This window comes from Thunnus albacares, chromosome 7 (assembly GCF_914725855.1).
Source record: "Thunnus albacares chromosome 7, fThuAlb1.1, whole genome shotgun sequence".
NCBI lineage: Eukaryota > Metazoa > Chordata > Actinopteri > Scombriformes > Scombridae > Thunnus > Thunnus albacares.
The window spans coordinates 21,503,829-21,517,895 of record NC_058112.1 but is presented as its reverse complement, the minus strand read 5'-3'; the positions used below and the strand labels follow the sequence as shown (position 1 = coordinate 21,517,895).

The window sequence follows — 14,067 nt, the reverse complement described above, 5'->3', positions numbered from 1 at the left end:
TAACAACACAAATAAAGTAAAATTAACCAAAATGCCATAAAATATAATAAGTGATAAAGCAATTTTAAACAAGTGGGTTTTTATTAGTGATTTAAAAGATGAGACAGTTGGCAACCCTGATCTCTTCAGGCCGATCACTCCAAAGTCTCTGACTGGAAATCATAAGGAAATCTAAATACTTCTTCCACTACTGATATTTTATGATATTACTGTATTTTGTATAAAAATCACTGTTCTGCAAAGTAACCTAATTAATAATTTAACCAAATAACCAACAACTAAATGAATAATAATACCACATTATAATAAAAAAATATCCCATGACACAGTACACATTATGCTAACTACACATTATGCAGAACATTGTGTGTATATATATATATACAATGTATGCAGTTATATGCAGTTATATTATACACACACACACACGCACACACACACACACACATATATATATATATATATATATATATATATATATATATATATATGTGTGTGTATGTGTATATCCCATGACACAGTACACATTATGCTAACTTCATATTACGCAGAATATTGTATATATATATATATATACAATGTATGCAGTTCTATGATATATATATCATAGAACTGCATACATTCAATGTGGCGCAAATTTCAACTACTTCAACTACCTGTGTACTTGGGTACTTGAGTACAATAATGCTTCATAGTTTATAAGATAATGTGTTTTGTTTATATCTTTATCACAAAAATGACTAGAGTAAACTCACTTTATATTACAATACACTAATAGGCACAGATGGTGTTTAAACAACTATTTACTACTACAATATTAAATAGCAAAAACTTTAACTTAAACGTTGATAAATAAAGCATGTTTTAAAAAATTGCTACTGCAAAACTATTTTCAAAAGATATTCTTTTTTATTGTTGAAAACGGCAGCACAGTCAATTTATTAACATTCTCTTTTTCTCATAACATAGAAAATAACAGTTTGGTTAAATCAAATGATTCCCAGAATAAAACAGGTATTAATGTCAAATGAAAACCACTGTACATGGGACTGATGACTGAGTTGGATGGTGTTTTATATCAGTAGTAAAGATGACATTTGTCCAAATTTGTGCTTCCATTTTTGACTTTCAGAGGGATTCAAAAGTAGACTTGTAACATATTTAAAATTACATAACATTGAAAAAAATAAAGCTGCATCATAGTCATTTTAACTTAGTCCTTTTAACAAATTCAACATTCAATAGTTCATGCAAAAATCGTGTACCTGGAAACTGTAAAAAAAAAATAATAATACAGCGGGTAATGATGTATACAAATTGAGTTCCTACTTTGAAGCATTTTCCTCTTTAAACAGATAAATGGATTCAGTCAACTTAATCAAATGATGTTATTGTCTACAAGTTCATAAAATGAAATTATGCCACCAGAACGACCGAAAAAAACAAGGCAAGGCACTGTGGCTCTGAGGCAGCACTGTGTTCTATAGAAAGACTCGTTGATATGACAGTTAATCATTCACTCTTGATAACAGAGCACAGGAAGACAAGTTGAACACAAGGCCCTTCTTAAACGAGCCACCAATCAAGAGTCACTGCAGTTTCAACAACCTGAGGTGAGAGATGACACTAAGAAATATAAATGTTGACAGTTTTAATTAACATATAATGAAAAAAAATGTTGTGAACTTTGCTAAGTAACACAGTTCATTTTTTTTTCCATCCCAGGCTATGGTCCCAATGTACAAAATGAAGGAAGACAAAAGTCACTTTTTGCGTCTGTTCTGTCAGATTTCTCATTGTTTTTTTCCCGTCCCTTGGGTGATATGTTGTAGCCACTCCTTCAACATTTGAAAGCTCGGTCGAGCAGCAGGATCCAGGTTCCAGCACTGTTTCATGATGTTGTACACCACTTCAGGACAGCCATCTGGACAGTCCATTTTGTATCCCTTCTCCACTCGTGGCACTACATCTTTTAATGGCTACAGAATGGAAAACAAAGAGTTGTTGGTACAAAGAGCGTTGACAACAAACGTGACATATTACAAATAACTAATGTGATCCCTGTGTTCTGTATCACACAAAGGACAATTTAAGGCAAGCAATGAGACTAGTCAAACACGTATTCAACACCAATTCTTGCAAAAAAAAAATAAAGTTTTCATTCTTAAACATCTCTGGGATAGAAAAGAGTCTAGACTGTAAATGCATCTCTTAAATAACTGCCGTAATTCCTCATTCATGTTTACTATTTGACTCTTATCATAGTGACACTGATACTTACAATTCTCGGGTAAGGCACACGGCCAAAAGAGTAAATCTCCCAAAGCAAAATACCATAGCTCCAAACATCTGATTTGGTGGAAAATTTCTATTGATTAAGAGAGAAAGACAAATGTCAACATTTCTTTCAACCTCTGGTGGGTAGAGCACACTACTCAACATGGTAACAGTCCGTAACAACAGTGCACCTTCTCTCTGAGGGCTTCTGGTGATGTCCACTTCACAGGCAGCTTAGCAGTGTCCTGAGTGGAAGAGGCCTCCTTGGTCAGACCAAAGTCACTGACTTTAGCGATGTTTTCTTCTGACACAAGAACGTTTCGGGCTGCTAAGTCTCTGTGGACAAAGTTATTGGTCTCCAAGTATGCCATGGCTTCACAGACGTCTCTGTACAGGTACAAGGAATGAAAGGTCAAAACCTGAGTTACATTTCTCTTTTAACTCTCAATCTTGTGCTCAGGTATGTGTGTGTATGTGTACCAATTTCCCGATGATACAGCAAAATATAGACAATCATACTGGAATACCGCAATGTATTTATCCTGAAGGCCTAACAAACTGGTTAAATGCATTTCCAACCTCGTAAAACAAAGCTGCAAGGCTGATTTTTTAATGTTTTGAAACACGCATCATTTACATCAGCTAACTGTTGTATTCTCTTTCATGGGTAAATTGCTGCCTTTTACAGTGTGTAACTGCCACCAAATGTTTTTGCAGATGTAAATGCCAGTTCTATTTAGAAATACATTAGGCAATTTCACATGAAGTCTCATGTACCAACTGATGAGCTGAGCCTGACTAAAATAAATGAATAAATAAATAAATAAAAGCAGGGGCCAAAATAACCTTATTAGCATAATGAATATTTTTAGATGTATGTAAATGTATGTAAAAAAATTGGGCACAGCATCTGCTCATGTTAGCCATTGTCCTGTAGGTTTATAAGACAACTGAACTGAGAATAATATTCTGTAAATTTCCTCTGGTCTTCTGTTGCTACATTCACTCCACCACATATTTGCATTTTTGTCACCAAAGTTTAGCGCCACATGTGCATGCCAGTTAAGCACAACATACAAACAAATTGAGCGCCCACTCATCAAAATGTTACTCCACAGCACATCAAATGGTCGAAAACTCCACAGTCTACCTTTAATAAGGTGTAATTGTAGATATTGTAGACAATTGCAGTCATACTCACAGTGCAAAATTAAGGAGAGCATCTCTACCAAGTACTGTCCGTCCTCTGGAACGTAGGTAATCAACCAAACAGCCCTGGAAACAAGCAAACAAAAGCAAACATGTGACATATGCGTTACACTATTCTGGGTAATGACAAATAATCAGACAGTCAGTCAGTCTGTCTGTCACCTACCTTGGCCATATACTCAGTAACTATATACAGACTCCCATTCTCCTCCACAATCACTCCAAGCAGCTGCACCAGGTTATCGTGCCGTAGTTGCCTGTGGGAGGAGAAGAGCATGCAGACGTGTTATTTTGTTTTTTTCCCCCAGTTTCTATTTATTCCAGTTTCTAAGAAACAGTGACAAAATATTACATTTTTCACTTACGTCATGACAGAAGCCTCTGCAATAAAGGCCTGTGCTGTAGCATCATTTTTTATGCACTTCACTGCTACTTTAGTCCCTCTATAGTCTCCCACCATGACATCTGGAATTGTTAACAAACAAAAACAATGTACTGTTAATGAGTCATCAGTGACACTGTATTTGTGTGATCCCGAGCTGACAGAAAAATAGACACAAATGTAGCAAGACAAACAGCAGGTTCTGTTAAGTCATTCAATGTTACTTATGCAAGAGATAATCAAAATTTAAAAAACTCATGTGTCACAGTTAGAATGTATTTGACCTGACAGTGAAATGTACTTTAGCTGAACTCTTAGCAAAATTTTCAATCTCTGTGCCTTTGAAGTTTGAAATGTTAAAGTTTACTTGACAAGGTTTAACAGAACAAAATCTGTACAGAAAAATTATACATTTGCACTGCATGTCTTGATGCTCAGTTTTACCTAACCTTGAATTTTAGCCACTTGTTAAATGATGGAAATACATGTTCATAACAAATATCTGATCTGTGCAACATGTGAGCACAGAAGTGAGTCTCTTTTATTATGCAGTATTAACTTATAAATGTGAACCTGAAGCTACTTGCCTCCAAACTCTCCTTTTCCAATAACCTGCTGTAGCTTGAGGTCCTTTCTGTTCATCGACCAGCCACCTGTTGGCCATTTAAAGAGGAAACAATATGCAGCTGAGATATAACAGGTCAATATATGCCTCTCATAAATAAAAAGATGTCTTTGCTTGAATTATAAAAGGACAAACAAACTGAGCCTTACTCCTGGAAAACTCATCTTGAGCAGCCACAGTCCCCTCCTCCACTTTTGGCTTGAGTAGTTTGGTGCACAGGCCATCTGCATCTTTGGTGTAGTGCTTGGTAAAAACAAAGCAGACCACAAAATTACTGAGAAGGTACAAAAGTGCAATTCTAAGAAGGTACAGCAACATTACCGACAGCAGTGAGCAATGCATCACAGTGACCAACAGAGGGCTGTATGATCAAATGAGAACAAACAGAATGGATTAGTGATAAGGTTTTGCCTTAAGTAGGTCATATTAAACTTACTCTTTCTCTGGTCTATTCTGCTCTGTAGAAAATATAGTATGTTGTTGTTTAAAATAAGCATTTCAGACAGGAAAGGGAGTCATCTTGAGAGTAAAAGGCTTAGTGTATTTTGAGGTTAGAACTCTGAACCTCAGCATACTGTTCACTCTTCCTCTTTGACACTTCCTGTTCATTATTTGTTCCAGGAACTATATGTGGTCTATGAGGTAGCACAGTGAGACGGGGATACATCCTGCATACAGTAGAATCTACTGTGTAGATGAACGCTCAATATAGCACCAGAGTGAACAACAGAAACATTTCTTTATAAAATTAAAGCTTATTTTATGCCATTACCTCAACCAGCTGCATGAGGTTCTCGAAATACCCCTCTTCATCAATAGTGAGCTTGCCATTGTGGTAGATGATGCGGTAGTGCTCCACCTTGCCATCACAGCTCACACACAGGGTGTAGTCACCGGGGAAGTTGGTGCTCTCTCGCACCAAGAACAGGCCTGTTTCTGGTGGGTAAAGCAACCGCTCCGCCTGATCTCGTGTTATCTTCCCGTGGAACCATCTGGGAGTGAAAACTTGACATCACTAGTCTGTACACCAAAATTAATCTTATCACTGTGAATTAAGCATCAGTTTGGAAATATAGCACAACAAATCTAAATATGATGAGAATGTATATATTTTAGAGGCCAAATGATCGAAATCCACTTGCATTAGTATGCATCAGTCATTACAGAGCGTATTACAAACGATTATTAGTTATTTTACTGTCCTAATTTACCCAGTTACACCTCGATTTTTATATCTTGCACTTCTTTTCTCTTTTTCTGTTTTTGTGCACTTTCTGTTTTGAAATATGCTCTATGAACAAAGAAAGTCACTATTATTACAAATTAATTTTATATTTCTATTACATTTTTGTCTCATGTTTGAAAATTAGCTCATGTCAGCAGAGACAGCAGTAATCTTAATAACTAACATCCCATTTCCAAGTTGTCCTGCTTGTCAAAAATCCTGGAATCACATATTCCTCTCCATGTCACTCTAACTTTGGGCCTATCATTGTACCATCTCAGCTTTTAGTTTCAAAGAACACCGTAACTCCATATTCATAGACTTATCAAACGGCTTTGATGCAATTATTCATTCCTTACTTTTACAAAGATCATCCTCTGTTGGCCTGTTATTAATTAATCACATCAACATCGGTGTGTAACAGCAGTGACGGCCTGATCTGAATTTCTGATGGTTACTAAGGGAATACCGCAGGGGTCCAATTTGGGTCCTGTCATGTTCACATCTTGTTGATGTTTTACATCAATAACATTTTAAATGATGGATGATCTCTTTCATGCATGATTGTCAAATACATCTTTATGTGTACAACACTATTTCATACTGTGTTGCCGATTTTATTCCTTTAGTCTTTGAGAAATTATAATCTCTCCTTGTTTAATACACGTCATAACGTTATTATTAAACTTAAATTGGCCTTTAATACAAATAAAACAAACATTGTTCTTGAGATCCAGATATATAGATTAGCCTACAATCATTTGCATATCCACTGTGACCAGTTTTATTATTACGAGCATCACAGAATATACAGTAAATTCATTTGCATCTGACACAGTGAGAAAGTTACATTTAGATGTCATACCGAAAACCTTTTTGAAAAGCTGAGGCAAAGGGGTTTTTTTTTTTCTCTACAGAAACAAAAGCAGCTTTCCTCTGAGTTGTAGGAGGAGAATTGTTAAACCAGTTTTCCTTTCAGGTCTGTATTACCGGGATATAATAAATGCCGCTGCCTCCACTCTGATCCACTTTGCCATTCTACTCTCAGATTTGTCACCGGTTTACAAATATCACAACAGCATTTTATATGAGGTCAGTTGTTTTTTGTGTCTGTTCTTTTGAACAGGATTTTTCAGTGTAATTCTAAACAAGGTGTTGCTGCACAAAAGAATGTATGCTCAGCCACGTTACTCTGTATGAATAAATAAATTAGTAAATTAAGACATATGTTTATGAATATACATACTAAGTGATTATTTAGGGTCAACACTAGATAGACTTTTCTCAGGGTTGTTATGTCCTAATGGCTTCATTTTGTCATATTGTGTTTCATATTATATGTTTCTTTGTTTGTTTGTTTTTGACTGGTTGTTTTCTAGGTAGGGTTATTTTGATGAAATCATTCAAGACATCATTTTGGGAACAAGGGCTCTAGAAATAAACCTGTCATTCACACACATGCATATGCAATCATGCGGAAACCCGTCATGCGGACAAACATCGAGATTTTTGAGATTACTTCAGTCTGAGGTAGAAAGGAAACAACAGGAAACTGTGCAGAGTTCACGCAAAGCTGAGCTGGAAAGAGACACAAGTGCACTGCAATTACAACACGGTCTGACCCAACTGTGGCCGCCATTCACTTAACTACAGCATCACTGCCACGACAAATAGGCCATCTGCCTTCAGCAACCACATTGCCATGGGAAGAAGGCAAAGTCGAGTTATTTTAGCCATCGCTGCAGACATAGCAGAAAGCTGGCAGCCTTTGAGATATAGACACAGCAGATATATAAACCTAATCCTGTTTTCATTGAAAGTGAAAAATTACATCCAGCCTTGGTGCATCAGAACTAAATGAACAATAATAATCTGTATACTCACGGCATTAGACTCAGTTTGCCTCCAGACTTCACACCCTCCCTTTTCTGAACATAGTTGGCTGGAATCGTTCCTTCACGACCTGCAGAATTTTTAGCTTTGTACCAGTTTGGATCCTGAAAAAGCAAAATGTCAGCAATAGCTAAAATGAATAAATATAAATATGAAAGTAGTACCATAACCACCTTCCCTGTGTTTTCATATCTACAGAAAATAAGTGTCATTATCAAATTCAAATATTGCATGAGAAATAAAAAAGAACAATAATGCAGCATATGACACATTACCTTTGTGACCACAATGATAGTCAACACATCTCCTTTGTTAAAGGGCAGGTCCTGTTCTGATGTGCCTTTGAAGTTGTACCTGGCCACACACTCTGTGCCCTGTGGCCATGGAGTCTACGGAAAAATGTGCAAATCACCAATTAGCAAACAAATTTTTAACAGATTACTCATCAGACATGTCTTGAATCATGTTGTGTATCTGGGTTTTAACATGCACAACTGGTTTTGCTCTAGAGGCCTATCTTACCTGGACCTCTGTCATGGTGAGGCGGTTCGATCCTCTCACAGGTGACGTTTTCTAGCTGCTAACATTAGAGCTGGTAAACACACACACGCATACCTACAGGAAGGACCAGAGTTGAGTCAGTAGGACGCCCCCGTTTCAGAGATATTCACTTAACCACAAGCAAATTCTCAGGAAGACAGTGAATTTGTTTTGCTGTGCAGGGTTGCAGGATAATTCATAGCAGGCAAGTCAGTTAATATCGGAACACCCTAAAGTAGCTTCAGATTAGACATTGTCAGTAAAAATGACTTGCTGATACAGAAAGCAGAAGTAACAAGTTTTCTTTCTTAAAAATCACACTTTCACAACTGAGGCTGAATGTTTCCATGACGCAGAGTAGTGCCATGTGCATAAGCAGCATGATATTCTAGGTGATTAATCTATAATATATATATATTTATAAAGTGAAGATAAACCTGATCAACTGAAGTACCTTGTATTTTATATGGAAACTCTGTGCATTTTGACCAAAAATGGAAACACACTGGTTTCTCCTGCTGAGGCCCAATGACTGGGCCTGTAGGAATCAAGATAGCTTTCTTCAACACTGGAATGCAAACTTGTGGTGAGATCTGACCAGGCCCGAGGGACTCATAAAGCCCAGTGTTTCTTTACGTCAATAAAGAAGCAACTGTGACAGTAACATTAGGCCTGAGTCACCAGTGGCAGTGTTTCCATGATACATACACAACAAATCAGGGTGGAGGCATAATAGTGAAATGATGACCTATGGATTAAGTCATGCTCAATGCACCCCCCCTCCACTCCCCACCGCCCCTTTCCCAAAACCCCACTTCCTCTCTTCCTGTATCAGTTCCCATGGAAAGGTGACAGGGCTCAATGGTCAGAGCTAAGGGAAAATCCTGCCTCTGATAGTTCTGTCACTTTACATGAGGTCACATCCTCTGACATGTCCATTATTATGCAGTCGACTTCCTGTACAAGTGCCCAGATTTAGAATAGTCCAGTATTAGGGTGAAAGAAAGAACAGACTAATATCACTCTCCGAACACTTCCTTCTGAAAGCATGTTTGCTGCCATTGCAGACAGAATCTGTCATGTCTCCTTGGTCACTCATTCAAATAAATAACCAACCTCTTCACATACACCAAATGTGAGACTAAAAAGTCTCATACGTCCAAGAGAGGACTGTCAACACTTAGTATGTCCCCTCTGGAGTACTGCAGCTGTCTCTCTGTACTGAGGGACCAAACTATTTGGACATATTTCCCATGACCCATCAACCCAGCAAGAACACCCCCATTTTGTGTCTGCTCATCCAGATTATTCACCTCTTTTCTGTAAGTTACGTTTGACATTTCACAACATGTAAAAAATCATGACAGGAAAACAAGATTAAGAGTCACATGCAAGTGGCTGTGTGAGGTTGTATTTAGGCAGAGTGCACATAATGATAATGCTAACATGCTGATATTAAGTAGGTATAATGTTTACCATGTTCACCATCTTAGCCTAGCATATTAGCATGCTAATACTGGCTAATTAGCACTAACCACAGCCGTGGCCGATAAAAACATTAGTTTTGCAGGTAGGTCATTAATCAAAGTACAGATGAATATTGATGATGGCGCCAGCCCAAGGGACCACCGAAGTGACAACAGTTCATCCTGAGGGGAACATGAAAGTCTGCAATAAATGTCACAGAAATCCATCAAACAGTTTTTGAGACATTTATAAAGGTGTAGAGCTAGAGGAAAAATTAGGAGATCACCACAATCATTAGGTTTCATCTTTTGGGGACCATGAATGTCTGTACGAAATTTAATGGCAAACCATCCAATAGTTGTTTAAATTTTTCAGTCTGGAGTAAAGCAGTGGACTGATCGACAGACCGCCATTGCCGTCCTCAGAGCCATGCAGCCACATGGCTAAAAACTCATCTTATCTTATCAAAATTTGATCCATCTCCGATTGAGTTATAACTTGAAGCAGGAAACCATGTTCATGATAATCTGAAAATAGCAAAGCTATCAGAATTAGTTAACTGCAACAGAATATGTCTGGGCAAAGTCCTTGGCGAAGTAGTGAGTGATCTCATCAAGAGAGGAATGGATCAACAGGATCAAGGCTGACACACAACAGCCCATTTTAATTCACCACTTTTGAGACAGTGAATGCACCCCGGCAGTGGGCCACCAGCAGCCGACTGAATGGGACAGAACTCAATCTGTCATGGTGTCACATTGCCATTTCCAGAGCGCTCTACATGGAACCACAGCTTGCTCTTTTCAGGAAGACGACAAAGATGTCATTGTGAGCCGCTCAAGTTTCTACTGACCCCTGCCTCATTGAGAAGTCCATCATCATCAGTCTGTCCAGCCAGCAGCTTTAAGGTCAGCAATGCTTCAATTTTGCCCTATCTGAATCTCTCTAAGATTTCATTCTTCGGTCAAATTAACTTGTAGCTGCTGCTCTTTATCACACTGAATTCTGCTTTAAACACAGACAAAAAATAACCTCATATAAACCCAAAATTAACACAACACACAGCGAGTGCAAGCAGTGAATTAGTACATTCGATTTAGAGACGTCTGCAGCAGGAGAAGCAATGCATGACACAAACTACTGAAAGCAACAGGAAACCAGCAAACTGCACCTGAATGGAGTCAGGGATGAGCACAAACTCTTAGGCCAAATAAGTTGAGGTATAACATCATCCTAACATGGCTAATATAACTATTGCAGTACATTTTTGCATATTATTGGCATCCATTACAATCCCATTGTTCAAACCAAACCGGTTGATCAACATTTGACTCTTGTCTTATGCAAGTCAGTCGTAGCCTGAACTGTACAAATCAGTGTAGCCTGACTGCACAAAGCAAGACAGGACAGGAATGTTGAAATATCTTCTTTGGCCTTGTCTAAATCTGCCACTCCCTCGTCTATCTGCAGACAAAATCTGAGGTGAACATAGATCAAGCAAGGTGTTACAAAAGCTACTATAATACAGTGAAATGAGGAGGGTTGGAGGTCCTGTGGGCAAATTTGCAGTCACTGAAAACACCATCATGCACTAGTCTTTCGAATGTTACTTTAAAAAAGACAACCTAATCTCCAAAGAGATATCCTGTGCTGACAATGTCACAGTGAGCATCATGTTTGTGTTATTAAAGCTCTGCGCTCCTGTATCCCTCCTCTATGTGCAGCAGGGGGGCCGAGGTAATCTCATCCTGACCCTCCAGCCTCAGGATGCTCTGCGGCTGCTTTGATGATGCAGCCGTGTTATCATCACTATTACAGCAGCAGGGTGGAGAGAGAAGGACACGATGTCCATATCCACTGTTCTTTCATCTGACAGGTACACAAATGGACACACTGGTGTCAGTAGTGAGAAATGTACAGAAAGAAAAAGAGTGCATACCAATAGTTCACCCAGCTGAGCCTGTAAGCCTGCAGATGTTCTTGAGGAACCTCAGAAGAGGAAATCACCTCTGCCTCCGGGAGAACAGCTGGACTCTGGTGCAGCGGCACTGCTCACTGAAACAACTGTCTGTAGGGATCTAAGAGAGGAAGTAAGAATCCAGTGGTAGCCCTGCAGTACAAGCCATCATTGTATCATTTAATTGACTGACAGTGTTGCCTGTGAGGCTCTGCAATATAGGCATGAAAGGAAATTGCAGGGTATATGCCTAAAATAGCATCCTGTTTATTATAAATAAACACTGAATGTGACACTGTCAAACAAGGGGCTTCAGAGTAACAGCAAGAGAAAAGTCAATGATTGTTAGTCAGGGAAAACCCCACTTAATTTGGCATCAGAGTCAACTTTGCATTTTACTGCCATCCAAAGTTCAAAGAACGAAACAAAGGTCTTGAAACTTATGACATGTAAGGCAATAGATGATTTCACCAGCTTCACATGTCAATAAAAAGCCGTTGCAGAGCAAAGCTTCCAATGCCTGAGCAGTGGACAGACACTTCCTTGCTACGGTGCTATGCACACCATGCAGTGCAATGCTGCTTTGCTGATGCAGCCATGTATGACACATTACAGGGTAGCAGCTATGCTTGGTTGTGGTTTCTTGAGTTCTCTTCATCTTGTTTCACCAGCTCAATCAGTCGATACAGTCACACTCTAAAAAGAAGAAACCTTGGTGGGAAAAAGCTCTGTAGCTGTACCAGCACCAGACCGACTGCAGCGTTTCTCAGAAAGTTGCTGACCTTTGAGGGAAGTCTAGTTTTGGGGCATCACCCAAAACAGACCCAAGAGGTCCTCAGTTCCTCTCTCTCACAAATACTGTTTTGCTTTCTGTATGGCACTGACTTTTAGTGCATTGGTGGCTTTTTTTTTATTTTTTTTGATTAGTTGTTTCCTGAGAGTGACAGACTAAAAGAGGAAAGAAGCAATATCAAACTGAGGCATTAACCCACTGTGAGTTACACCTTTCTTTTAGTGCAGCCAACTTGTAAAAGCCAGTGACAGATTCAAATAACTGTTAAACATAGGCCACCACGTGCTGCCAGAGCAGCTTCAATGCACCTTGGCACTGATTCTACAAGTCTTTGAACTCTTCTGGAGTGATGAACACCAGTCTTCCAAAAGATATTCCCTCATTTGGTGTTTTGATGATGATGGTGGAGAGCGCTGTCTAACAAGTCGGTCCAAAATATCTTGTAGGTGTTCAATTAGGTTGAGATCTAGTGACTGTGAAAGCCATAGCATATGATTCACATAATTTTCATACTCATCAAACCATTCAGTGACCCCTTGTGCCCTTTGGATGGGGGCATTGTCATCCTGGAAGAGACCACTCCCATCTGGAGAGAAATGTTTCATCACAGGAAGGGGATCACTCAGAATAACTTTGTATTGATGTGCAGTGACCCTTCCCTCTAAGGGGACAAGCAGACCCAAACCATGCCAGCAAAATGCCCCCCAATAGTATAACAGAGCCATCAGATCCCCTTACTGTAGGGGTCAAGCATTCAGACCTGTACCAGTTCCTTTAATTTGTCACCTGTCTGTACATGATATCCATCTTGAGTAAGCAGATCATGATCATACCTTCATCTACCATGTTGTGACAGAGCGGTGAGGAGAGCTGCTTGATGCAGCTGCTGCAGGAGTCAGAGGAAGTGGCAGAAGCTTGAGGGAGGAGGATGTTAATAAGGCCACGTCTATATGAAATCTTTGTTTTGTTGTAAAGCACTTCAAGGTGCACTAACTGCAACCTCCAAAATCCCCAGTGTACTTTCTGATTAACTGAATTAATCGGAACATACCTGTCAGACTGCACATTTATATATATAAAGCACACGTTGATCGGCCTACAGGTTACATTTTAAGTACATAACAACCACAACAACTACTCGCACTAAACATCTTACCTGTTTGCAGGGAATTTAAAGCAATAACAGGTGATTCAGCTACTGCCCGACGTCCGTTTTCATCTGAGCGACGGCAGACAAAGTTCCATTCACGAAACAAATTAGCGACAGTTGATGTCGAAGCGGAAAACACATCAAGTCCGGATGAGGAAGTGAAATTTGTTTCAGGTGATCTGAAACTTCAACAGTCCAAAAGTACCTCAATAAAAACCAGTGTAAACTGATATCTGTGCGTCTCCTGTCAACCTTTACAAAGTAGCCTTATATAATGAGAAATAAAGTTTTCTACAAACTTATCAATGGAGTTTCGACGGTTCTTCTCTGGAAAAAGTAAAATGTAGCAAACTAACGCGATAATAAAACAGGTTAAAAACTACAGCGATGGTTTGTGAACGACTCAGATCACTTTGAGGATACTTCAGGCTGCCCCACTCCTTCCCCGTCTGAAACATTCAAGTTTTTGCCCCACCTTGATTTTGTACTGCACATGCGCGTTAATGATAAACTCGTATAACACTAAAAATAGGCTGCATCACTGGATCC

At 39.0% G+C, this 14,067-nt stretch overlaps 1 protein-coding gene across 1 annotated transcript; it reads right to left on the bottom strand.

Annotated features, from left to right (window-relative positions):
- Nucleotides 1-887: 887 nt before the first annotated feature.
- Nucleotides 888-13,985, bottom strand: LOC122985526 (tyrosine-protein kinase CSK-like). The gene is made up of 14 exons (XM_044356255.1): nucleotides 13,525-13,985; nucleotides 11,558-11,696; nucleotides 8,134-8,226; nucleotides 7,887-8,000; nucleotides 7,603-7,715; nucleotides 5,266-5,485; nucleotides 4,643-4,736; nucleotides 4,456-4,521; nucleotides 3,852-3,951; nucleotides 3,653-3,743; nucleotides 3,479-3,552; nucleotides 2,469-2,664; nucleotides 2,282-2,368; nucleotides 888-1,979 (listed from the first exon to the last, which is right to left on the bottom strand). The coding sequence occupies exons 3-14, from the start codon at nucleotides 8,146-8,148 to the stop codon at nucleotides 1,794-1,796; spliced, it is 1,356 nt and encodes a 451-aa protein (XP_044212190.1). The 5' UTR covers nucleotides 8,149-8,226; nucleotides 11,558-11,696; nucleotides 13,525-13,985; the 3' UTR covers nucleotides 888-1,793.
- Nucleotides 13,986-14,067: the final 82 nt, after the last annotated feature.

Bases quoted from the DNA above. Each gene is read 5' to 3' on its own strand.
- LOC122985526 (XM_044356255.1), bottom strand. The intron at 4,737-5,265 runs GTAATGGCATAA...GTTTTTACCAAG, and splicing joins ACCTCATGCAGCTGGTTGAG to CACTACACCAAAGATGCAGA. The intron at 3,744-3,851 runs GTAAGTGAAAAA...CTCCTCCCACAG, and splicing joins GCAGAGGCTTCTGTCATGAC to GCAACTACGGCACGATAACC.